Below are 27,722 nucleotides of genomic sequence, written 5' to 3'. Positions count from 1 at the left end.
CGGGCCTCATTCCAAACCAGGGTCCCTACCTGTAGCTATTAAACAGATTTCCTGAAGAATGAATGGGCCTGACCTTGGTGTGCCGGTGGTTGGACGAGTGAGCTGGAAAGAGAAATGCAACGTGGGGCAGGGAGAAACGGCAGAGGGACACAGTGGAGAGGAAAGAGGGGTAGAGAGCAGTGGAAAAAAACTGAGGCTGCACTTCTAACCTCGAGTTTTACACGTGGTTTCTATATCAAAGACGTTAAATAATACCCAAATAAAGACCGCAAACATTGGAGATACTGAAAGTTTTATGGCTCTGTAAAATAGAATTATAGTCCCAGTAGGTCAAATAAGAAATAAATGCAAACAATGTTAAAAACAAATCAAATATAATGTAACTAGTTTGACATCCTCAAAACAGTAACAGATCTGTTTTTTAATGTTGTTGCATTTAAACATTACTGGAAAGCAGCACCTGAGTTGAAGAGTCTAACATATTTAAAAAGCTTTCTGCCAAAGCGCCTCTTCATTAGTTTACAGCGTCCAACACAGCAGCAGACGACTGAGCTGATTTTTGGACCTTCAGCCGCAGACAGGAGAATGAATGAGCCGGCTGGAGCTGATGGAGGAATGAAACATTGCACACGGTTTGCATTGACTGTCTGTTTCTACAGTGTGGTAGCCAACTTTCCGCATGTACCATTAGTGGACAAAGCAGACTAACTGAGTATGCACCTTGGTGTTGATTTATTATTTTTTTTTTTTTATTGTAAATCCTTTGAAAATGATTCACTTAAAAATGATGTTCAGAGGAATAATTTCTTCAGAGAGTAGACTTGATTGATTTCTCGACATAATGTTTAAACTCATCTTCCATTTACGACTGCAGCAGATCACAGTCCACAAACACACACTAACACAAAACGGACTTTTCAAGAAGTAGTTTGCTGTCTCGACCGTTGTTGCTTTTTAAAAAAAAAAAAAAACATCTACTTGCAAATCTTAATAGAAATACAGATGATATTCACTTACAGCACTTTTCATCATGCTCTTCACCTTCAAAATAATGAAACCAAATACATGTGATTTTCACAGCTTTAAACAACGACTTTCAGACAAAAAACTTTTTTTTTTTTTTTTTTTGAATGAGCACCAAGAAAATGATTTAAATTCTGTTCGACAGATTTTTTGTTTTTCTTCAATCATTCATCCCGAAACCATTCTGATTCATCTTTTCACCATGTGTGAGGCTCCCCTCTCCCCCAGTTGGGAATTATTCCCCCGGGGGAAATTCTGGTTCACACTTATTGTAAAGACATGCTTCTCACACACACACACACAGGCCTGAATCACACACATGCACACGCAGGACCTGTAGACATGCATTAATGGAGAGACGTCAGAGTACGGCGGCTGCCTCCACTGGAAGCGGCCTCGTGAGTTGGTGGAGGTTCGGGGCACCTCAGTGCACGAGAGGTGGTCTGGCACCTCTCCAGCTACCAGACCAACTTCCACATTTTGGTCCACATTGGGCAGAATTAAACCGGCAACCATCCAGTTCCAAACCCAAGTCCCTGAGCTACTGCCGCCACAGATGTTCTCAAACAATGTGCTGCCACAAGTGCAAGACCTGAGTGTCGTACTGTGTCACACCAAATCGTTCAAATGTAGTTAAGGTGGAGAACAGAATGTATGTATCTGCTGCTGAGTTTAAACAGTGTTTAAAAGAAGGAATGATACAGACTCAAATTCAAACTTAATCACACTCTCACGTACAATGTAGAAGTAGGAGTAATTTTGTTGGCTGTGTCTGTATGTGTATCTTCCCGAGAAAAGACTCGGGTGTTATCACACCTACAGTAACTCTGTGGTTTATTGGTGCTGAGGAAGAATGTGCTCATAGACAGAATGAGAAAAGGTCAGTAATTTAGTTTCACTCGCAGCTTCTGCTCTCGCTGTATCCAGGAACAAAATTAGAGTCTGAGGTGAGAAAGTGATGAAAAGAGAAAAATGGGAAATTGGAGAAAAGAAATGTAAGCACCAGAAGAGGTGAGGAAGAGCTTGTGATTTGTAGTGATATTGTATTTTGTATATTTATGGCCTTAAGCTTTTTTTTTTTTAAATGTTTTTGTCCGTGTGCGTTGAAAAGAAGCAGACATTAGGCTGGGTAGACATTAATCCTATTGTGTTCATGGCTTTTAGCTGTCTGCCAGCGTAATTATTCTGAGAGAACGACTGTGAGGGAGGGATAAGACACACAGCAAAGACAGAACAGAAGTGGAGGACCGAGGCAAAGAAAGGGAAGCAGACAGTACCTGACTCCAGGAACTGCACCAGGAACTGCAGACATCAATACACAGACATCAGGAAATATAAATACCAACTATGTCCACTGTCTGGATTTAGATTCTTTGGAAAGATGACTGTAGGTTTGAAGGTATTTTATTTGGGCAATATTTTTATGTCAACAGCTGCCCTATAAATACTATTGCCTTAAGGTAACCTTCTTTTTTAAAATTCCTTAGTTAGCTGTCATCATAAGGCTTCTTTTCATATGATTAGCGCTTTTGGGTGTGGTTTTCATCCATTTTTCTTGTAAAATAAACGCAAAAGATCTACATAACACCGTGAACACTTTTTGGAATATATACTGTTTGTGGAAAGCTTAAAAAAAAGAAAGAAAAAAAGGTCTTATTCACAATGTTTCCTGCACAGATTAAAAGATACCACATTTTAGTCTGTTCATAAAATAGGGTGTAAGCCAACCACAAAACAAACCGGTACATTATAACTCACAAAAAAAAAAAAGTGGTATGGAAATAACAATTTCCATTTTGCAACTGCTTTTTCGAAGCATGAAATTTAGACTATCAATAAAAGACATTATTGGGGCTGACTCGAGGCACAACAATGGCGGTGGCTAACTTGTCAATAAGTTATTGTTGTAAAAAAAATCTCTGTAGTCGTTGGGTAGTACAGCTTTTGGAAAGAGGGCAAAAATCTTAATGTTGCCTCGGCTGGAAAACGCCCCACTTTTAGGTCACAAATTGAAGTGATATCAGAAATATTATAGCTATGATTTCCAAATGTATATATAGATAGACTCTGTATGTAGTTTATAACACTTTCCTATAGAGAAGTTGCTGAAAGGAAAACGATTAGCTTAAACTCCTTAAACGGTCCTGCCATTTCACATTGTTCATTCCTCATACAACCATCCCAGTAGGCAAAAAGTCGTAACAGCAGACACACAAACTCATGAAGACGTATTACATCCAATTCTTCTCTTTTACACCTCACAGTTGCACTGGCACAAATTGTCCTGTTGTTTCCATCAGTACAACATGTATCTCTTCAAACTAACCCCCCCCCCCCCCCCCCCCCATTGTCTTTTTCATTGAACATATTTTTTTCTGGCTCACTCACTTCTCCAAACAAACAAGATAATCTTTCAAAGGCTGGATGCCCTGTTCCATTTGTTATAGTTTTACACCCAATATCGATGGATGCAAATTACATCAAGGCGACTTCACTCCCCTCCACAGTCTACAGAACACGTGCAAAACACAACCTAATTTCTATTAATCATAATAGTGAGATAAGATGAAACTTTAATGAACCATCACTGGGTGAACAGGGAAAAATGGGTCACTGCAACAGCAAGAAGTGACACCACGCCGCAAATGAAACGGATAATAGATCTGAACTGAATCACTGAGGTTTGATAAACACATTAAACTGACAATTTCGACACTGCCGCTTGAATTCCAATTTCTAATATCCAGTTACATCAAGAAAATGGAGATGAAGTGACAGCCTATACGTACATTATATAACATAAAGACTGCGAAAGCATTCACTCAGAGCTCCACTTTTAATGCAGTGTTAAATCAATGGTCGCCATCCTCAAGTGATTTGAATGGATAAGTGACATTTGCTTTTTTAAGCTCAGGAATAAACACGTCTAATTCCATGAATTTACACATGCAGGTTTCTTTTTCCCACGATTGCTTATTTCAGTAGTTTTTTAAAATCTTGCTCACTGTTGTTTGCTTTGTGAATGTATTTTTTTTTTCCTCTGTGTTGAACACTTGGTCTTCTTTCAAGTGGGTTGAAGTAGTGGACCTGATTGTTTCCCAATCAGCTTTGGCTGAAATGTGAGTAGGAGTGTTTGACTTTTTTTTTTTCTTTCTTTTTTTTTATTGAAGCGATTTGTTATTTTAGTTCACCATTTTTACATGGCGTGAAAAACGCTTACTTGGCTTCATTTAACCAATTGTGGCGGGTGTGGATCAGAGGTAGAGTCGGGCCTTCTCTCAACCAGAGGGTAGAGGATTCGATCCCTGGCTCCTGCAGCCACATGTTGACGCGTCAAAGACGAAACACGTAAATATTGCCACGTCACCGGTGTTTGAACCTGCTTATCTTGCAAATATGTCACAGTACGAACACTACATTCTCTAAAAAACAAAGCTTATTTTTCAAAGTTTACTGTCACGCCCGTTCAGTCTTTTGGCTTTTACAACTGCATTGTACTACTTGTCTTCAAGAAAATCATAACGTTGACGACAAGTCTTGTATGTCACATCTTCGATATTTTGTAGTCTTTCAGCATTTGTTGTCCCTATTTATTTCTACCCCATGTTTTCCAAACAGGATCTCTTTTTTTTCACAAGGTGACACAGTTTGAGTTTTTAACATTTTTTCAACAATTCTCCTTCTTTTTAATGTCCTGAAGTCCTGATCGCTCAAACTCTGAAATATAGTATTTAACACAAACACATCACATCGTTTTTTTCCCTTTAGCTTTGAAAACAGGTTTTAAGCAATTATTTGTAATACCTACTTGGATCAGCCAATTACATCTTTCTTATGGAAACTTTTTAGAGGCAGAAGCAGCACAAACAAGGGTCATTTCCTTACAAGCACACGTAATGTTTCCTCTGTTCGGCTCTCCCCAACCTGCTGGGCTCTCGTCTATTTTATGATCATCATTGGACAGGCTGAACAGTCGGACACGGTTAAAGGCACACCGGCAGCAATGTGTTACCTTGTCAACAGCGTATTAGTGGCAGGAAGTGACGAGGGGATGGAGTGCTGAAAAGTCTGACATTTGAATGAAGTGCAAAAACAAGAACTAGAAGTTCCAAGTGAAAGCTGGAGCCGCTGTTTCATTAACTCTGGGAAAGTGTAACAATTGCTACTGATGGAAAGTGAGTTTAATTCTCGGTACAGTTGGAAAGGGGAGGGGGAGTGGGGGTGGAGTGCAAAGGCTGAGGGAAATGTGAGAAGGCGAGACGGAGGAGAACAGCGAGGTCTCTTTTGTCACCTTGTCAGAGCTCGACCTGAAAAGTCTCAAACCTCCATACAGCACAGGATGAAAAAACACATGAGAAAAATAAGTAAGAAATGAATTAAACAAGGAAGGGACAAAAGAAAAGAAAAGAAAAAAAAAAGCTCTGAGTCATCCGTCAGATCATTTCTACGTGATGCTGTGACCTCTTTAAAAAAGCTGTTAAGAGTATTAATAGTTTTGGCTTCGAAGAACAAGCTCAAAAGTTTAGAGTTAAAACAGCTGAATTGGTTGGTGTGTCGTTACAGTATTTGAATAAAAGCACCCAGCAGAACTGATCGATTGTTCTCCTCTGGGTCACTCTGCAGTATTTCCTCTCCTGTCATACAGACGCATCATTCCAGTCGTTTTTACTGATTCCTGATGAAAGGCTTTGTAAACCGATAAAAGAGGCGGACTGCTTTAGAAGTACTCCGACTCATGCACACAGTGTTCACACAAAGTTTGCTGGATTTCAGAGGAAATTGAATTAGAACTCAAGTTGACAGCCTGATGAATTTCACAGATTTCAAAACAGTCCATTTAAATCATTAATCACACTTTTTTTTTTTTTTGCATCAAAAAGCACTCATGTTGTCTTTGTACACGTCTTAATCTACGGTTTATATTTTCCGTGTGTGTGTAGGCTACTGACCCAGATCTGGGAGCGAGTGGTCAGGTCCATTACCGGCTCGTCAACCACCAGAAGCTGTTTTCCATCAACGCCACGGGAGCGATCAGAACCGCTGTGCCACTGGACAGAGAGGTGACAGGAAGTGACCGATAAGTTCAGATTTCACATACATTCCCTTCATTATAGACATTAACAACAGGCACAAAAAAATTAATTAAAAAAAAAAATCAATCCATATGACAGTGAGCGTATTCCATAGCTGTAATGTTGACGTTTAACACTGATTTTCCATCATCTTTCAGATCAAAGGTCACTACTTTCTGATCGTTGAAGCCTGGGATGGTGCCGTGGACCCTCGGCGCTCCAGGCTCACGCTGCTAGTCAACGTCCTGGATGTAGACGACAACAGCCCCACGTTCACGCAACAAACCTACAACGTCATCTTGCCCGAGAACACCCCGGCGGACACGGTCATTTTACAGTTAAAGGCGAGCGAGTCGATTCAACCCTCCGAACTGACGCGGAAGTGCGACGCAGCGCAATCTTTTTATTACAAGTTCGGCATGTTAAAATGATTGTATGATTGCGAGGGCACACTCACGGGCTTCTCACTGAGGCTGGTTGATGAATCGCCACAGTGCAGAGTCAGGTGGAGTTTGGGGCTGATTCGTCAGGATTAAAACCAGGTGTTGGGAGCTTATATAATGTAAACTCCTGGACTTCACTGCTGACTCTTTATCTCATCTTCAGAGGCAGTGAGAGCTTCTCCCTGTGTTGTCTGTGTGCTCACAAACACAACCAAATAACTTTCTGTTTCTTTGTGTTCATAGTCTCTCAGTAAATAACTTTGGGGTACTGGGGAGATTTGTTGATATCCTCCAGCCTTCTGTGTTGACTTTTAAGGCCTCCATTGCAGCCTTTGCTTTTGTGAATTGTTTTCTGGGTCTCCTGGATGATTTAGTTTGGAGTCAGCTGCCTGGCAGTAGTAAGTTCAGTTAATCATTTTTGGTGCATTTTTTTGTTTAAAAGAGTGTTTTGGCTCTATACAGTCTCTTTGTTTCCTCCCCACGCTCCAATCTATCCGTTGCGCACCTGTGTCTCACTCCACTCCTTTCCTCACAGGGGTCCTTCAGAAGGCTACAAGTATTTGTGCTTCTTCAGGGTCCAATTTTCCCAACTCATTTCCGTGGCTCTGATCAGGTTAATTCTGACCTTCTCGAACAAATTAATACCTTCCTAAACTTGTTCGTCACCTCTTTCGGTCACATGACTTAAATCTTCATGGGTCCCGACAGACTTCAGGACTGATCCCTTTTCTTGTGTTTAGCCCTCGTTGCACTGGTGACTCTCTGACTGCATTTCCGGTCGCTCAATAGCTGATCAAACAAATAAAATAGAATAAAAAAAGTTAAATAAAGACTTACTCGCCCTTACTTTATGTTTCCGTGATAACATCGTGTCCTCGCACGACCATACAATCAATCTGTCCAATAAACTGTATGCCAAACCAAACGAAAACATTCTTCTTGTTTTCACAGTTGCTGAATGTTACAATATTATGTTATAAATTGTAAGAAAATACTTTTAATCAAATGAATGCATTTCAAATCATAAGACAGTTTATCAAGTCCAGGCAATAAGAAGGATCAAGTTTGCTTGATTTTACATTAAGCAGAAGTGGTTTTATTTAATGTCCCAGTCAGAACGAGGAATGTCCTGAAACAACTTATTCAAAGAACACAAGAACACTTCAAGTCAGACACACTGAGACACAAGAAACAAAGGGCAAATAAAAGACAGCCCACCGGCTGCATTATATGTGTCACCACCACAGGGGGTTTTAGAAACCAACTCAGCCTGGACATAATGAAAATACTCCAGTCTGTTACTGGCTACAGCACATGTAGATCTTTTTTCTTATTATCCTCCTGGCAATATGAAAAATTCAGTCTGCCATAAAAATTCACACAGCTGTAATATTACTTTCTTCCTCTGCAGGCAATAGATGCTGACCTCAGCCCCAACCTCACATATCGAATTAGAAGTGAAGGCTTGGACCAGGAGATCTTTCAACTTTTTCACATCAACCTGGTGACAGGGGAGCTGTCAGTTCGCGAAGTCCTGGACTACGAGGCTCTCTCTGACTCAGAACCCACATACACGTTCACTGTGGAGGCCACAGACGTGGAGGGATCCATGCCTCCCGGTCTCGCCTCCGTTACTGTCAGGATCATGGTGAGTGTGTGGGCGGGCGTTTACGCGTCGGTTTTGTCCTTCTCAAGAGTGAGGTCGGAGAGATAAGTTAGGTCACTGCTTCGCTCTTTCGGTTCACTTTCTGCTCAGCTGAAGGGAAACGTTTATTTGTGGTAAATGGTTCAAGTTTCGAAAGCTCGACCAGTTTAAGAAGTTGAGTCTTTGCCAGCTTTGGAAATATGACCTTGAAGGATGATGTTGTATTTTTGGACCACTGGCCATACTAAATAAAATAATTCAGTCAAGTCTCCGTCTTTTACAAAAAGAAAACCGTGGAGAAAATTGAGTGGCCCTGCGAAGCATCTGACACATACATGACAATGAGTTTTGTTTCATGTTTTTTATGCGCTGTCCTGGATAGTTATCGACTTCTCTCGTTGCTAGGCTAATTTCCCTTTGGGCAATAACGGTTATTCATTCAGATGGAGTCGACACATTGGTGACAGAGCCTTTATGTTTGTTCATAAACGACCTCGTTGTCGTAGTATTCTTTGCTGTGGCAAACTTTGCGTGGAGGTCGAGATCCCCCGTAGAAATATAAAGCTTCGTCCATCTCAGAGAGAGTCTGGGTGTCCATTGCCCTGTTCTCTGATCAGTCTACGAGCTAAACATCACTGTGTGTGAACCAACCAAGAAATGACATGTGCAAAAAGAAAAAGGAACGTGTTGATGTCAAACTGACTGCATTGACACAGTTTGGATCGCTGTTAAGTTGTGTCCGAGCAGAAACCAAAGCATTTTCTCGTGTTCCGCTGGATCCAGTCTACATTTTCAGTACAATGGTTCAACATCCCACACTGCATTTGCTTTAACCCAAAAGGACAAAGGGATGCATTCTAAGGTCAGCGAACAACTTTTAAAATGCTCATTTAAATACCTGATCAGATTTACTATTCGTGACAACAGAGAAATCTCAACACTGATTGGCTCTTACAACACAGCTCTATGGATTTGAATTTTTTCGTCCATTTTCACCTCGTTTCAGCGTCACTCAGTGTACGGCAGTCAGCCGGAGCAACACTTTGTCCTTCAGCTTTTATTTCCCTCCCTGTGATACTGAAAGGCTGCATAGGGAGTGTTTAGTGCTTCTGAGCCATTTGCATCTGCTTTATAAGGATTCACAGTCAATTGTGTGCATGCTTGTGCAACATTTGGTGAAAAGCTTTGGCAACGTTCATCTCCTGTCAGGACTCTCTGACATTCAAGACTTAAGAGAAATAAGCTGCCAATATCGTTCCTTTTCACACCACCTTTTGTTTACCCCTCTTTTTTTCCCCCTGCGGTGTTTCACTTTGACATGTGTGAAACTAGTTTTAAAATCCATCATTCAGCTAGAACGCGGGGCAATCAAAAACAAATGTTTTCCTTTTGTGTGGCGCCCTTCCTTTTAGACTTGCTGCTATTCTCTGGTACTGCTGACAACCTGCATTGGTTTTAAAAAAATAATAATAATAATAATACCTGAGGTTTTCTCTCCTGTGGCGATTCCATTTATCCTACACACGAAATAATCGCTTTGCGTCCAAAGTCAAACGTTAAGATTAGCTTTAGCGTTAAGTAACAACAACATTTGGTGTATTTTATCCTGAAAATACCACTTCCATGCTCCTATGTGTGCTTTTTGTGTTTCTCTCTCTCTCTCTCTCTCTCTAGGACATGAATGACTTTTCCCCTGTATTCAGCCAGTCAGTGTACCGAGGCGCTGTGGCCCCTAATGCTGTCAAGGGGACCATCGTAACCACGGTGATGGCCAACGACTCTGACCCAGCGGTGAGCATTTCCTGCTGCTGATATTCAATCAAACTGCTTTGCACAGTGTGTCTGAAGCAAGATAATGATGCTTGACTCCTGTTTGTGAATGTGTTTGCACTGTTTGTGTTTTCCCCTTTGTAGCACTTTGTGATCCCTCAATTGAGCTTTTTACTCCAAACATCCTTGTAATATAAGTTTGTTTATTCCACATGCAGTAAAACAAAGGTCGGCCCACTTAGAGCGCCAGTGTAAGCTATTAGATAGTTTTCAGTGGTTAACAGCAGGCTTTCAAAGTAATGAAATGCTCATACTGGGGTCCCCGTGTAGTATCACCATTGCTTTTGTGGATCTGCTGAGTCACACAGCCTTGTATTTAGATCCAGATCTGCAGAGTAGCTGTGTGAGAAATAGCCCTCATCTTTAGCTGCAAAAAGAAAAAAAGAAAAAAAACAAGAACACAAGCAAGAAAACAGTTGGTAGATCTGCCATTTTACTAGATAAATATTTATGAAACAAAAAAATCATGTCCTTTGCATCCCTGATCAAGAAACGATGATCTTATATTCCTGTGCGATCGTCAACACCAGCGATGTTTCTCCATAAGCCTCTTTTAAAGCCTCATGTTTCTCTGACTAATGTCTCTGCCTTGTTCCTACATCGGCGGAATTGATTCAGTCTTGAGGTTTAAGTATCCATATGGAATCTCCAGGGTGAAAAAGTTTCATTATAACGCCCCAGCTCTCTGCTTTCAGGCCTCTCAGTGCTCATACAAGGCACTAAATGCCACCTTAACAGCCCTGGATATACAGTATGTTTAATATTTGGTTTGTTGTGCCGCTTAAGTGTCACTTATCCCCTTCCGACCCGAGATTTACCTCTTAAGTACAAATCTTTGTAAGAGTTTGTCACAGCAGAGTTTTGCTGACTCAGCGACTCTAATCTCAGCGAAGCTTACATCGGAGCACACTGCTCTGAAGTTAGTGCAGTGCTACAAAATCTAACTGCTTTATAAAGAAATGATTAAGCAGAACAAGAATAACACTTTGTATGTGCTCCCTCTGTGTGTCTAATAAAAATATATTGGTATTCTTTCGCTACTTTTGTTTTGTCTGCTGTTGCTGTTATAGTCTGTAAAAAGAAACATGAGCTTAAAATCTCCTCTGTGTGCACTCTTCAGTAGCAGGCTTAATCAACTCACTGTACGAAACAGCTAAACAAGCCCTAATCCTACTGAACATGAAACAACAAAACGATTTTCTTATCGCTGAACTGAAAATCAAGCGAAAAAGGAAGCAATAACAAAGGGGCCACACACTCCTACTAAACTGCCATCAGGTGTAGATTTACAGTCAATTATTTACAAAGAGATTATCAAAAAACTTATTTTCATCTAAAGCATGCTACAGCTTTTTCAAAGCAGGGGGCGACCTCTAGTACTGAAAAATGCTGATGCAGAAGAGAAAACTGCAGTTCCTCGAGTGTCCACTTGAGGCAAGCTCCAAGAACCAAAAGAACCCCAAAACACCAAAGAATCCCGATTAGAGCTCATTTTAAAATGTTTATTCTTCCCACCTCAGTTCCACCTCAGTGGCCTCCTTCTCTGTGAGTGTGGATCCAGCATTACCAAGGTGGTCAATGAGCTTCTTAGAGCCTCTTCTGAAACCATCAAGTGAAGTCACTGAGACAACGTCCATGTTTCATACAGTCTAGGTATCTAACTGTCAGAAAGCGGAGTCTAAAAAAAGTATTTAAAGATTTACAGATAACACAGAGATGTAAAAGGAAGGATCAGGGCATGCTTGGTCCAATCCAACAGCAGCAATCCCTTTTAATGGACCAATCAGAGGCAGCACTTGCATCAGCACTAATTTACACAAACACACGCCAACAGACAAATACACACTATCACATATAGGAAATATAGGGCACTCCCATGGCACATGGGAGGTGAAGCAGACAGACAGACAGACAAAAAAGTTTAGAAGATATAAACCACCAGGGTAGTTTTATCATGTAAATAAATTAGTTTTATTTATTTCCTGACATTTAGAGTCAAATTAGTCTCTCAGCTGATGGCCACTCATTATAAACTTCATAGTTTACTCCACGGTCATTAGAGTGCCTAGACTGGGACCTAATTTATTCCAAATGCTGATTTTTAATACTTCATGTTTTTAGAAAAGGACATGGTTTGACTTTTAGTCCCACACTAATTACTTTAAATTCAAAATACTGTGACATTTCTCAGGCTGTAATTACTACATTATGCTGTTTCTAGGTGCTACTTTGCAATATTTTATTTTTTTTTAAGAGCGGCAGCATCCAAGAGAGTTGTCTCATGGTAATGACAGATTAGTCTAAAAATGTCTTCCTAAGTGTACTGTTTGTCTTCACAGGGCACTCCAGCAGGTCTAGTGCGATACAAGGTGGACCAGGAGGCTCATCCGTACTCTGCCAGCATATTTGATGTGGAGGAAAAGACGGGGAATGTGGTCACCAGAGTAAACCTCAATGAGGAACCCAACTTAAAGTTCAGTGTAAGTAATTCACACATAGCAGGAGCTCCACAGTATTCTGGAGTGTACAGGTTGTTGTACGACATCGGTCATTAGCCCTGGGTCTAGACTCCCCAAAAGTCAGAAGACAATTCTCGCAGGATGTGAGAATTGGACTAAAAAATGAAATACTGCTCCACAATCTCATGCTTGTTTGTCTTTTTTCTCATCTATTTTTTAAGCCCTCTTGCAAATTGTTTCCTGAGACAGCAGTGTCCCTCAGCTTGAGTTCAATAGTCTGAAAAGGGAAGCTTAAAACTTCAGCTTCTAAAAGAGATGCAACATCAAACTGGAATCGCTTCAGAGTAAGAAACACAAAAAGGGGAGGTAATGGCGCAGTATTTCCTGTTCCTGTGACTCAGTTAGATTCATATACGAAAAAAAAAACAAAAACAAAAAAACAGAACTGGAACATAGTTACTGCTTTCTCTACATTCAGAATATTTTTCTAGAATTTTGCCTGAAAAAGGGGAATTCAAATCAAACATCCACTATGGAGTCGAACAGCTGTAATATACTCTCCAGGAAGAACAAACCATTCATCAAGTGATTCCAATCTCTGTCACACTGTAAACGCAGGATGGACAATCACTTCATGTAAATCATAATCAATCACTGATCTTTTCCAGATGACAATATTGGTACAGAGGCTGTAGAAGCATCGTAACAAGAAAAGATTTGTCTGATGCATCGTTTTATGTCCTTTCTAGATTGAGGTATTTATGGGCTGGGTAATGGGACGTCACGTAAACTGAGTCATCGACATTGTATTGGATCATCACTGTCAGATTTCACTTGCCGGTTTTGCAGCTTTTGGGTAAATAAAGATGCGTCTTTGCGGACAAGCAAAGTACAGGACTGTTGAATATTAGTTTCATGGCGCTCCCCAGCTGCACTCCTCTTTGGGCTTTGCTAATTTCCTCTTGTCACTGAGCTCTAATTAACACAACTAAGGATTCCGCGTCCTCTGAAGATGTCTCCCAGGGGATTAATCCTACCTCATTTACCCCCAATAACTCAAACAAAATGAATCAGTCAAACACTTTGTAACTTTTGGATTCTGACTGAGATAAACAACATCGAAGGTATCATTATTACAAGGACAGACGCACACAATCTCATGTCTGCCTAATTTGGTTGCATCAAAGGCACGGTAGGTATTTTAAGAAGAAGAAGAAGCTTGTACAAGAGGGTGTGAGAGAATAAAAAACAGTTTGTTTTTTTTGTTTTTTTTTTAACAAATGACAACAGAGCACTTAATGCCCAAATGTTACAATAAATGTTTTTGTGTAGAAGAGTTATCTATGTGTTCAGTAAGTGCCTTGTTCAAGTTTAGATTCTGTAAAATAAGAAAGTGCACAGCAGAATTTGGATCATTTTCCTGGCTAAATGAGATGGAGGAAACAATATTTCAATGGCTTAATACTGAAGTTTCCCTCTCATTAAGAATCCTTTGGGCCCAGTTAATAGTGGTTACCCCCCAATTAAATTAAGAAGAAAGGCTAAGCAGGATAAAATAAGCAGACCAGTGGGATACGCACTCATGCTGTTTTCATTTTCCCATGCAAATAATGTGCTTTTAGAACATGGAGAACAAAGATGTAGATATTTACTTTGGTTTTTATTAGCCTGTTATGCATAATCTGCATCCATTCATTCTCCACTGTTTGCAGAGTGCATCGTTTTTCTTTGGGAAGTGGCTGAGAGCAGTGGCAGGTTTACACTGCCATGTTGCGATCAAACATGGAGATGTCTATGTTGGGACTTAGTTTTTACTTGTGCGTGTGTGTGTGTGTGTGTGTGTGTGTGTGTGTGTGTGTGTGTGTGTGTGTGTTTGATTGACAGCTGGTAGTGGTGGCCTATGATGACGGAGAGCCGACAAAGGAAAATACAACTTTGGTAGAGATCACAGTCCTTCAGCCGTCTGTCATTCCAGTGTTCGCTCAGGAAGAATACAGGTACACACACACACAAACACACATGACACACATATCCATGTGCAACCTGTTGTGGAGGAAATATCAACTGTGTTTGTCGTGACAACGTCTGCAGTTACTTGAGATAACATGAAGAATACGAGAATATGAACACAAGACTCGGAGACCTGCTCAGTCATGGATTCATGGATTGCAGTCTGTGTAGTTTGTAACAGTGCTGTTAGGCCATGGAAAACATGTGTTTCTAAGAATGTTTGTCCTCTATATAAACATGTCTCTCGAGCTGCACTTCAGCTTGTTAATGTTGTGTTGGAGCAGATCTTCACAGACAGATAACTCCATTATGCGGAATAGCACGTCACATTTTCCATCCAATGTGCACTTAAAATCAAGCACAGGAATGGTGGAGTCCACCTCTTGAAATTCAAACTGCACCGAGTGCAGTGTTTTAATGATACATTGTTCCATGATAGCGCAGTACGAATTACAAGAGCCAAATTGGAACTAAATTCTAAATCATTTGTTGTGTTCTCGATGACACGATTGATCTCATTTTGCATAGATATATCTGTGTGTCAGCTTTTAATGAACACCAAGTGTAGCTTTTTCAACTCTCTCCTTGAGGCTTGTTAACAGCTGTCGTCTGTGTTACTGTACTGTGGTGCATTATGGCGCAACAAAGACCCGATTCTGTTGAAAACAGCCGTGTCGTCGTTTCAGACCGATGGAGTTCCAAAGAGCATCTGAATGGTTCTTCGCTGGGCCCCCCTGATTGAGATGGGGCTTTTTGTTTTTTCCGTTTTGCAAATTAACAGCTGTTATAGCAGGGTTGTAATTGCAATACGGAGAAGGAGATTAACCATGCGTAGAAAAGATTTGGGTGGGGGGTTTTTTTGCAGATAGAATTAGGCAAAGAAAAAAATGAATAGTAATCAACCACATTTAACGTTTAACTACTGATAAGTCTACACGTAAACATGCATAGACACAGGACAGGACAGTCATTCACTTCTCTACTGATTGTTTTCTCAGATCACATCCCGAATAAAACTGTAGGCGCAATGTGGGAAATTGCAGGGAAGACTCAATATTAAGTGTGTATTTTGAGAAGCTTGCTTCAGCAGACGAATCAAGGAATCCTCTAAAAAATGAAGATGTACAGTATCAGTGGGCAGCAATACTTATTCCTGTGTGCTCATGGAGAAAGACACTCACTCAAAACTTGTAGAGTGTTTCATAAAGGCCACAGTGGTTTGTTAGTTTATGCATGAAATGTTCTTTCTTTACATGCTTTAGTTTAGTTTGGATTTACAAAAGAGGCAAACACGGCCTCCCGCAGCAAAGTTTCTGCTCTCAACTCATTCACGTCTGAGGCTGTCAAAAATCAATACATCGGTTGGGATCGATAGCATGCTAACAAACACTCACTCTGTCTCATTCACATGAATAAGTGACACTCTCGCCTCTGCACGCTCTCACCCTCAAATCATCACTGTAACTGCTGCAGCTGATGTGCTGTATGAGGTCATGGGCTCGCCTCAGGATTTCTCTGCTCTGATTGGCTCGGTGGACAGAGGGCATGAAGTCAGATGTGGGAATGGTCAATAAACTACAGCTATTATCTCTTTGTTTTCTTTATCTTAATCTGTCCTTATGTCTTTCTTATCACATCTTTCATTAGAAAATAATGTCCATGTATCCTCCTGTGTGCTGATATTTTGATTTTTCTCTCTAGATAACACTTAATTTGAGCTTCTAATTTCCTGTTATTGGTTATCTTGTTTGTCAATCCTGCTACACCACACACACACACACACACACACACACACACACACAAAGACCTTTGGCAGTTGAATTGGCCTCCTTCCATTTGCTCTTCTTTTTTTTTCTTGTTTTGACAGGAAAAATATCAAAGATATCCGACTTCGACGAAAATTGCGGAAACATTCTCTTAAGGGTCATATTTTACTAAATGTTTCACAATTACTATTTTAGGCGGAAACAACCTTGAGTCAATCTCTGTGAGCTTTTTGTGGCTGATTGTTTGTTGAGGGAGAGAATCAGTTTTATCTCATGCTTTTATTCTCTCTCTCTCTCTCTCTCTCTCTCTCTCTTTGTGCCTTTATTTACAGATACAGATTCAGAGAGAGAGAGTAAAAACTCACTTGAAATTCAACCAATAAATTGCCCCATCGATACGCTGGTGCTGAAGCTTTCACTGAAATAGAGCTCATGTAAATCTGTGTTATTGTTTCAGTTGCTTTTAGCTTTCTTACTCAAACACCAAAGCACCATAAGCTCTGAGCTAATTAGCTTGTTTTGGAGCAATTGGACTTCAGTGCCAAACATATTTCCCAAATATTATAGATAAAAATCAAGATGTCAATGTTTGTCTTTCATACAGAGCCCTTTTCTATTTTAGGGAAAGAGTTAGAGGCAATAGAAAGAAAGCGATATGTCATCCAGCCATATAATACAGCGTTTATGAATATGTAACATAGCTTCCAGCTAAAGGTACGTGCGCCTGACTGCGTGGTTGTGCACTTTGTAGAATCTTTGTGTATTATTTGTAAATAAACACGCAGCTCACATTAATGGATGCAGACACACATTTTTATCTTTGTTTGCATTTGAATGTGCATTATTTTATATTTGAAATTCAAGGGCCTGATGAGGTGAGAGTGTTCTTTGTTCTTGTAATTCCATGTAGTATTCACTTTGAGTTCAGTCTACCAGCTTTAAATTAATTATCCTATCTTTAGAGAACGAAAACATTGCACCAGTGTGGTTGGAAGAGCTTACTTATGCAATTTGATTGTTTTTGCATGGTTTTAACAGGAGGGTCACTAGCAATGGGAAAGGCTGAATTACTCATATTTATTCCTATGTTTATATAAAGAGAAACAGGGGATTCATTAAAAATGTGTGCAATGCAAAGTTTAGATCCAAAATACTTGTTTGCAGATGCTTTAATTGTGGCAATCATTTCTATGATGACTTAATCATTGGCATCATGTGTTGGCTTTACCAAGAATTATGAAAAATAAATAAATAAAAAAACTTTTTTTTTTTAGGGTTTTTTACATTTGAAAAAAAAAGAAAAAAAGAGGCTTGTTTGGACTTCACAAATCTCAAAATGTGCTGTTACGGAAGCATAAATAATACATAATAAAATTATTACTTTGAGGTATTTAACCTCATACTTATAAAACAGAAACAATCAGTGTTTGGTTGGATTTTGTTGACTAACACATGGCAATCATTGTGTTGTAGCTGACATTGTTTTGTCCAATTTAAAAAGCAATAGATAGACAGATAGATGGAGACTTTATTGATCCGAAGTATGTCACATATGTCACAATCTCAATTATTTGTCATAATAGAACAAGGTTTCCGTGTATAGATTAGATTGAACTTGAATAACAAGATACGGACGAACATACTTTTTTTATGTGCTCATTTTTCAACATTAAAAATAGCTCACATTGCATTGAGACTGAACATTAGTGAAGCATAGCTTTGTAATGTGTTGTTTGTGCATTTTTACTCAGCTGCTTTTTAATCCAGTAAGAAATGCGAGGAGGACGTTTGTTAAAATCTTTGCAGTGTCTGTGTTAGAACAATATTCTCTCCCTCCTCTGATTTCCTCACTGTAGGACCATGCTTGCACCTGCAGTATTAGTATGCAGCCAGTATCACACATGCATGAATAGTTATCAGCACCCAGTGGCCATTATCAGCATGAGGTTAAGTGATAAGAAACAAAATATTGCTATTTCAAAGATTGTTGAGATCCACAAAACCCTCACATCATCTTACTCTAATGGCAGCATGTGAGCATGTATATGTGTATGCTTTGTGTGGGTGAGTTTGTGTGACTTTGTGTGTATGTGTGAGTGCATGTGTGGGCTCCGCCCCATGCTGTCAAAATGCCTCATAGCCTGTACTTTGTTAATTAATCTAGTTAGAAAGTAGAGAGAGAGAGAGAGAGTCCTGAGCCAAAAGCACTTCTTCACATCAAAGCTTTGTTTTTAATCCAGAAATTGAGTGATCAAAAGCAATGTTGCTTTGTCTTGCGTCATTACAGAGATAGAGATAAAACTCTACAGCATGGCAACAGATTGTGATAAATCTGGTCGTCACTATCTCTGTAGTGATACTCAGTTCATGCTCTGTCGAGGAATCACAGGCATCTAGGCAGGAGGTCACAGTTTTTATCTCCGTCAGCCAGCTGGACAATTTCAAAAACTAGAGCACAGTTAATTTTCCTCTCTTGACAGTCTACATGTCATTTGTCTGGCATGAAAGGAAAAATACTTTTGTGCTCAGTGTTTATTACAAAAATTAGCAGATTTCCATAATCATTGCCAATATCATAAAGTATATAAAAAAATGTACTACAAGGACTGAATCTGTATTTTTAATTTCAGGGAAAAACACAGTTCTTTGTCTGCTTATCCAAGGAAACACTTAACATAGCTGTAAAGTATACAGAGCCTGTATTTTTATAGAACTGATTATATTAATTTAAGATTTTTTTTCCTTGGGTACAATACATCTGATATTGGATATGTGTAGATTTGCGATTGTAAGTTCTTGACATTAAAGCTCACTTAAGGAACGTTGGGTTTTGCACCCCTCTGTTGACAAAGCAGTCTCTGCAAACCTTGTTCTGTATGTGAAATTTCAGAACCAAATCACCCGCGCTTTATATTAATTTTCAAATACGTACATGACTCATTAGGGATATATGCCATTAGAATGTAAAAAATATTTTCCTCTGTATTTTAAACTTTCAAAAAACAAGCACAACTGTCATAAACAGCCACTCTTCCACATTGTCTTCATTGCCAATATTTTTTGCACTTTCTTTATGCGTTTGTATGCTTGCGGTATAGTGTGGAAACAATAAAAACCTAGCAGGTCCCACAAAAGAACCTTGAGGCACACCACAGTTAATTTAAACAACTCTGTCTCTTTTTTATCACCTGTTGTATATACTGTTATTCTTAGAAGGGTAAACCTGTCTATTCTAAAAGTCAGTATAAGCCTTAACGTGATATAACATATTCTTATTTCAGACGTATAGAGTGACTGGTTTATACAATTTTGATCAGACCCTTCTGATACTTTATTTCCCTTGTGGACACTCTGACTGTATTCTCCTTTAGTGTATAACCCGTCTCGCATTTTTAACTATGGCCCTCGTTGTTTCTCTCCTACAATCTTGCTGTCGATCTATAAAGGCAACACACAACTTCATGCTCAGTAAACTATCTTTTGTCAAACTTAACTTCTTCTTTGCCTAAACGTGATTCCCCGAGGCCCTCAGACATTTTAACTATGAGGCAAACATATCCTCCCCTATGTATGTAAAAATAAAAACCAAGCATGTCCAATCTGTGGCTCTGTAAATCCGGAATATGTCGAACCGATTCAGTTGAAGGTAACCTTGTTTTGTTGAGGCACACAAACAGGCAAGTGCACGGAGAGTGCTCCTGGCAATGTTACGACTGTGACAACAAATGGCAAACAACCATGGTGTTGTTATTTATAAGATGCCTTGCTGCTGGGAGAGAAGCAAGAGAGAATGAGGTGAAGTGAAGACGAAAGAACTGGTAGTGGAAGATGTGAAAAGGGGATAGTGGAGAGAAGCAGTTTATAGGTGGGGGATGTACGTTGAAGATAGAGAAAGTAAGAAGTTGGGAGTATGAAAAGCTGACATGGGAAAACAAAAAGTAAAACTTTTGTAGGAAGGCAGTGACTGTTCTGCTGGAATAAACCTTTTCAAAAAAACACTAAAATTGATCGACAGGTAGAGAAGCCAGGAACACACACACACAGACAGATCAACATACAGGCTGAAAAGTCTTTAAAGTGGCAGATGAGCTGACAGGCTGACAGATTGAAACAGATTGAACCAAACAAGCAGGTAAATACTCAAGTAGAGAAGCGCTGAGACGCAGATGGACAAGAAGATATACAGAAAGGCAGGCTGACAGTGTAAATATACTTCCAGCTTGATAGATAACACTCTTATAGTCAGTCAGGTAGATGGGCATCTGTGCATTCCCATACTTTAAGTAAAAAAATAAATAAAAAAAAATAATAATTTGGCTTGTTTTACCCTTTGCATGGCTGAGATTATTTATTGTTCTCTTCCAACTTCTTCTGACTACTCGTCTTCACAGACACCGTAAAAATAAATAAGGCATTAAAAAGTCAGGTTATAGATACGCCTGATGGCGAAGGTTGTTTTTTTTAAGTCTGTTATGCAGTAGATATTTTTTAACATTCTCCAGTTAAAACTCATGTGAATTTACATTCTACTAGTTGCATACTTGTAGAAGCTAAATAAGGAACGATCTGTCACAAGATGCGGCAGGCAGAGAGCCTATTTCTCTGTCTGCTCCTAAAGCAAAGATCGTTACGTCACTCTGTTTGTGGCTGTAAAATATCTTGAAAAGTGAGTTATGGTTTGAGTACTTCAGCCATTTTTGCATGTCATGACCCTACACCAACGCAAGACTTTTGAATTTAAAATGCTTGAAAAGGTAAGTAGCCACAGTCAGACTCAGCCTCCCCATCTTCCTTCCCTTCTCAAAATGTTTGATATGCAGCTGGTATTTTGGTTATAAAACTTTACAAGACAGTAGAGACAGTTTTCTGTGCTCTAACAGGAGTTTCCAAACCAACAGAGCAAAGACAAAACAACTTTGTATCTGGTTATTTTCTTTAAACTGAGCAACCATCTGTGACAGTTTTACACAGCATACTGTATCTTCTGTAAGTTGCTCCAAAAGTCCAGCAGCTGTCTAGTTTTATGTTGCAACCTTCTTTAAATTCTGTTCACTGTGCAGTATGAGCATCAACACAGAGAGGAAAAAGTTTTCAAAACCTTGTTGTGCAGTTTAAATAAAGCTATTTCTTTATGTCGTTTTTAAAGGTTAATTAATTTTTACTATATTAATTTATTCACTATTATAGTGAAAGTACAGCATAATTTTATACTTTAAAATTTAATTCAAAAGTATTTAAAACTGATTTTTATTGAGCACAAAATGTCATTGAATGACAGGTCTATATTGTAGTGTTAAAGTGGACCCAACCTTTATGTATAACAAGCAAGTACTTTCCACATTTCCACATCAATTCATTTGGTACACGTGTGCACGATTACAAACAAAAATATTGGACGTCTATTTCAGTTAACAATCCCACCTAAATAATCTACTGGCACATATCCAAGAAGCAATACAACAACCAAGAAAACAAGAGAGATAAAATGACACACAGGAATCTTGTTACAGAGAAAGGTGGAAACATATTTGTCATTTTGTCTGCTGGGTTGGTTTTTGCTAATTGGCCTGCCACTGTACACTGGATGGGTGAATGGATGGACAGATGGATGGGTGAATAGATGGATTAATAGGTGGATGGATGGACAGTTGGATGGGTGAATAGGTGGATGGATGGACAGTTGGATGGGTGATGGGTAGAATAATATAACTGTCCCTAAAGCTGAATCTAGCTGGATAATATTCAAACAGCATGTCACGGCCGTGGTTCTACTCTGACAGACAACACTGAGACTCTGTGCAGACTGAAAGGTAGACAATTTTATTAGTCGCTGTTGAACCCTTATATACAGCACAACAGATGTCACAAATTCCTTCCCACTTTAGATACTTCTGTACATGGTATGAAGAAACACATGCCCTTTACTCTTTAAATGTCACGCCTATATTTGAGGAACACTTCAACATTGTCTGCTAACAGCAAAGTCTTCTCTACAAGATGTATCCAAACTGAACGTATTAACAGAAATTCGTACTATCAATGGGTAGATAGATGGGTTAATAGGTGGATGGGTGGACAGTTGGATGGGTGAATAGATGGGTTAATAGGTGGATGGATGGACAGATGGATTGTCTGTAAGTAAACCCTTGCACTAGAAGACAGAAATAATCAAGAAATGGGCAATAAATATATTTGCATATAGTTAATATAAAACTTTCAAATGACTTAAATGTAAAAATGCTTTATTGTGAGTTACAAATGTTAAGCTGATGCATAGACAACTCTTTTCAGACTCCAAAATTGTGCACGCACAATTCAGTTGGACTCATATGGTTACAGTGTCACTCCAACTTTAATGACAGTATTAGCTTCAAAGAGCCATTACCGTTGAACACAGCAGTACATATTTAAATCATGGTTTTCTTATTCTGAAGTGGATCTTTATATTTTATTAATAGATGCGGTTGCTTCTGTCAAGCTTATAATAAAACGGGGCCAAAGGATAATGAAGAGAGGGAGAGGGAGTGAGAGAGAAGAGATTGATTGGTTGGTTTGGATAGACGGACACAATAAGGCTTAGTCGTTTGATTAATGATAACAAGGTGAATCATTACCATCTCCTAATGTGTCTCAGAGAGACACCCATCACCACAGAGACACAAACATTTGAAATTCTAGTCACACTAAGAGTGCGCAAATGTTTCATGAAAACAACCCCGAAAGGGAAGCGAAATGCAAAACATAAGCTAAAAAACCTGAATAAATGTGACATTTTTCAGACACTCTGTATTTATAAGCTTCCTTAGTACAGATGACAGAGCAATATATGACTAGGTTACGCATATAATAATAAGTCTTAGCAGTTTAATGTTCTGCTTTTCTGACATTTGAAAAAAACAATTGTCAATTTAGACGTGCGTGGACAAAACCTGATTATTGCATTAGCTCATTATTTACGTTTTTCATACCCTTTTCGTTTCCAAAGATTTTAAGAAGTAATCGGTACAATCAGTCAGTTTCCACGTACACTTGGTTGAGTGCACTTTATTAATGGTGGCTGTAATCAGGAAATTAAGAAACTGTACACACTGCTGCTGACTGAAGTCAACTGACAGTCAAAACCTGTTCGAGTATCTAAAAAGTATTTTTGACATTGGCTCTTAGAAACTGTTATTTTTCATCACCATCACAAAAAAAAAAAAAGGCAATATATTCCATGAATTTAAAATCCATCTTGAAACCAATCAATTACTTCAACCAAGCTCCACTCAACTTCAGGCTGTTTCAGAGATGCTGAGCCATATGACTGTCAGTTGACAATTACGACAAGACTGTCAAGCAAAAGGTGAGAAGAGGGCCATGAGAAGAGAAACAAGACACTTGCTGCTGAGAGACACTTGCCAGCAGAACACTGAACAGACAGAATCGTTTTGGGAGATACAGAGAGAGCCTTTAAGACCAGAGAAAGTGATTGACAGCAAGAGGGAGTGACAGATATTCAGAGGTCCTGTGTGAATGTGTACAGCAGAATGGAGGAAGGTAGGAGAGAGAGAGAGAGAGAGAGGTGGATTAGAGAAAGAGCGAGTGCCAGAGGGTGAAGAAAATGAATTTTGCGTGTTCTAAATTTGCTGTTAAAACAACCAGGATTGGCTCTACTAACATTTATACTCTTCCTAATTTTGCTGAAGTAATGTTCTACAATGGTTTCAAAAAATGATAAAACAGTGCTGTAAAATGTCAATACCCGCCTTATCAGTTTGAATTTTAACCAGCATGTCTCCACAAGCTCTGGAAATTGTACAGACGTGCTGAAAAATCGAAGCCAAATGAAAAGTGGGCACAGCAGGGGAAGAAGTAACTCACAGAAGTCCAGCCAGCCTGTAAAGGTTATAACTGCAGGCAGTTAAGACGTCTCACTCCACAGTGTGCTAATGAAAATCCTACACTCAATTAGCAACGCTGTAAAGGCTGAGGACGAGGGAGCAGGAGGATACAGTGACAGATATACAGAATAAAAAATAAAAAAAATGTTTGTTCAATGTAAGTTTGGTGTTCATCGTGTAGCCATGACAACTCTTGGTTGAGAGAGGTTGTGTTAGTCACCCAAACAAAAAACATATTTAATCAAGTGATTATGGACAGGGAGATGGAGGCAGTGGCTAAGAGAAGACAATGAGCACAGTCATCCTGCTTAAACGTACGCTAAGCTCCATGTCAAAGGCTACAAGACAATAACATTGACGGACACAAACTGTAAAGTCGATTCTCGCTTTACCTATGAGCTTATTTTTCAAATGAACAGCCGTGAAGGTCCATACCAGTCATTTGTTTGGTAACCAAACTAACTGCCTTAATTTAGCTGTAGGACATCTAAAGATCCCCTACTGTACTTCTAAGGCCTCCTTCTTCACTCTTTATTGAGCTCAGTTAGCTAATGCCTGAAAATCTGTGGCAATATCCTCAAATTTCAGAATATGTCATTTTACCCGACTTTTGTAAAACCAGCTCTCTTTTACCCGAACGAACACCTTAGCGAAATCGGAGCAGTTAAAGTGAAATAGTTTTCTTTGCAAGTGGTCTGATGATGCAGCAAACTGTTTTACTTTAACAAAAACACTGCATACATGCTTAACAGTAGTCTTCAATTAAACTGTGCTGTGACGGACCACACCGTAAGCATCGCCAAAGTTCAAGTTCGAGTCAAACTGCACAAAGTAATTTAAGTTTCTGAAAGTTGGTCTGGTAGCTGGAGAGACCACTTCTCGGGCACTGTCCTTGAGCAAGGCACCGAACCCCCACCAGCCCCAGTAGGGGCAGCCGCCGCACTCTGAAATCTCTCCCTTAATGCATGTCCACAGGTCGTCCTTGTGCACGTGTGTGATTCAGGCCTGTGTGTGTGCATGTCTGTACAATAACATCAGCGTGTGTGTGTCACATTTTCCATTTCAGACCGTAAAAAAGAATGGCTGCTGTAGTTGGTTAATAAGATTTAACACACTTGGAATTGCTTTGCCTGTCCTCCAGGCATGCCGTCCTGCACAGAGTACAGCATTTCATACAGCAAATCACATGACCGTCACATGAATAAGAAGAGGCAGAAGCCTCTTGAAGGAGGAGTTTACCAGGATTTGACTCAAAGTCAAAAACCTTGCTTAAGGGGCAGCAGTGTAAAACCTTTATTACTCTATCCTTTATCACCTGTAACAAAGAACACACACGCAGCTCTGTGGTTTAAACTTTCAATACCTGTTCTGTTTACGTTTTTGCCATTCATAACTTTGTGTTGAAAAAAAAATCCATTTACACTGTTTGAAATAATTAATATTCTCATTATGATCCATCATTAATATATTTAAGTCAACAGACATCAACTAAAGATTTACTTTTTTTATACAAAGATAATAAAAGATACAAAGATAATAAAGGTATCGAGTGAACAAATCAGCGAGAGGGAGAAAGTAGGGTATGTCATACAGGAAAAGAGATTCAAACCCGGGCTGCCCGTTTTCAAGGACTTAAGCCTCTGCACACGGGGCACACGAACTAACCACTATAGACAACTGACCCCCCTGAGTTGTTTGCTTTTTAAAAGAATGAGGCAATGATAGCTGGAGTTGGCCTGCAGCGAATACATTTCAGGCAATGCAGTGTCCCCACAAGCATACAAAGAACAAATGTATGTGTGTGTGTGTGTGTGTCTGTTGTTATCAGTATCAGGCCAGCTTGCTGTAGTCAGGACAGCAATGATTAGAGCGCAGGAGGGGGCCACAGGCTTGATAATGAGTTGTGTGTCTGAAATTGTGTGTGTGTGTGTGTGTGTGTGTGTGTGTGTGTGTGTGTGTGTGTGTGTGTGTGTGTCTATCTGTACTCCTTACTTGACATGTGCAGGGATCCCTGTGCGCAACCCTGCACCTTTAAATGTGTTTCAACCCTGGTACAAGTGCTTGTGTGTGTTGCTATGATTTTATTAAATGTGTGTGCGTGTGTGTTCGGTGTAAGTGAGAGAGTGTGTGTGTGTGTGTGTGTGTGTGTGTACGTGTATACGTGCTCTCCATTGTGCTCCCCTTCGCCCTGTCGAATAGCTCTTGTAATAAGGGAGGGATGGAGGAGAGGATAACCATTGTAGCCGCTCTGCTGGGATGTTGGCTGGAAGTAGCTGAGAGAGGACAACAGGGGGCTGGGAGGGTGGGTATGAGTACAGTGTAAAACTGAGAAAAGAGAAGATTTCGATGCAGAAAATGAAATGTTAATGTCCATGAATTGAGAATTGAGATAGTGGAAGTGGAACATTTTCGCACGGATTTCGGAGGATTGAAAATTGAGGAAATCAGCGGCGTAAGGGGAGGTAGGCGGAGCATAACAGCTCAGCAAGAAGAAAGTGATATAATGATTTCATGCTTAAATATTGTCTCAATAGACAAGCCCTGATTATCTGATGTGTTGATCTGCATTGCTGAATTAACTTCTTCACTGCAGAGTTGGCGTCTCCATTTTTCAGTGTTGTTTGTCGTTGATTTAAATGACCATACCTGTCGTTTACACATCGCTAACATTCTTTCAGCTTCTCTCCTTGAATACACAGATTTTTAGAAAGCATCACTTGAAACATGAATTGAAGTGAATAAGATCTTTTTTTTTTTAACACACACTTTTAGACAATGTAAGGACATTCCTTAACCACAGACTTACAAGGAGCACAAGATTAAACCTGATGTTGAGGTGTTAATGTCATTGGTTAAACCTGTGTTTTTACAATAGGACCAAATAAAACAGATACTGTGAACAAGCTTATATTCTTTTTTTTTCACATATAAATTGCTTACATACTCAAGCTGCTGCTATGATCAAAATCCTCAGGGTTTTATTGGCAAAAGCGATACATTCTTTTCCCAGTTTAATTCTATATTCGTTCTATAAACTTCATGTTTATTCCATATTTGTTTGGAGGAGTCTCTGAGATGAGCAGGTGGCTAGAGGAGTCAATGACTGTGCTCAAAGTTAACATCTACAAACACACACCCACACACTCTGTGTCGACTTGCTCCCAAACAGCCCCATTCATCACGTTGTGATTACTTGATAGCTTAGCCAGTTGGTAGCCCATGTCATAATGTTTAGCCAGCTGTGACGGTTGGCCTAATGACGGGACTGGGTTTATTTAATGGAGGGAAATCTGCTGGAAATGTGAGAGTGGCCAGATCCTCAGAAAATCTGTCAGGGTAGTAAGCAGGGAAAACTGCGTGCCACATGCAATGAGAGGCAGGTAGACAAAAAAACAAGACGATGCTGGAGCTCTCTTTCAAAGCTAGTGATGGTTTAATCTCACTGCCTGCATGGCTCAGGCCATATGAACTGTTAGACATTCTATTCCAAATGTGCTGGACCAGACAAAGTTTTCTGAGTGTGATGTTTACTAAAGCTGTAACAAACACAGAGCTATGGCTACTCACCAAACTCCTGTTAGACTCCATTTT

At 39.7% G+C, this 27,722-nt stretch overlaps 3 protein-coding genes across 3 annotated transcripts in view; 2 read left to right on the top strand and 1 right to left on the bottom strand.

Annotated features, from left to right (window-relative positions):
* Positions 1–6,602, bottom strand: part of LOC306817216 (supervillin-like) — a 262,812-nt gene extending 256,210 nt beyond the window's left edge. The window contains exon 1 of the mRNA XM_079333916.1: positions 6,588–6,602. The gene's annotated coding sequence lies outside the window, so the exon portion shown is untranslated. The remainder of the gene's footprint in view (positions 1–6,587) is intronic.
* The window catches only part of LOC306817223 (leucine-rich repeat-containing protein 51-like), a 121,838-nt gene extending 104,865 nt beyond the window's left edge, over positions 1–16,973 (top strand). The window contains exon 5 of the mRNA XM_079333930.1: positions 16,964–16,973. The gene's annotated coding sequence lies outside the window, so the exon portion shown is untranslated. The remainder of the gene's footprint in view (positions 1–16,963) is intronic.
* The window catches only part of LOC306842253 (protocadherin-15-like), a 153,516-nt gene that overhangs the window by 93,653 nt on the left and 32,141 nt on the right, over positions 1–27,722 (top strand). The window contains exons 21-27 of the mRNA XM_079372380.1: positions 5,964–6,083; positions 6,254–6,439; positions 7,950–8,186; positions 9,858–9,974; positions 12,353–12,493; positions 14,357–14,469; positions 16,871–16,913. Of these exons, the coding sequence (XP_079228506.1) occupies positions 5,964–6,083; positions 6,254–6,439; positions 7,950–8,186; positions 9,858–9,974; positions 12,353–12,493; positions 14,357–14,469; positions 16,871–16,913 (957 nt within the window). The remainder of the gene's footprint in view (positions 1–5,963; positions 6,084–6,253; positions 6,440–7,949; positions 8,187–9,857; positions 9,975–12,352; positions 12,494–14,356; positions 14,470–16,870; positions 16,914–27,722) is intronic.

The sequence above is a fragment of the Symphodus melops genome, assembly GCF_947650265.1.
Source record: "Symphodus melops genome assembly, chromosome: 21".
In the NCBI taxonomy this organism is placed as follows: domain Eukaryota; kingdom Metazoa; phylum Chordata; class Actinopteri; order Labriformes; family Labridae; genus Symphodus; species Symphodus melops.
This window is presented reverse-complemented; position numbering and strand designations above follow the sequence as displayed.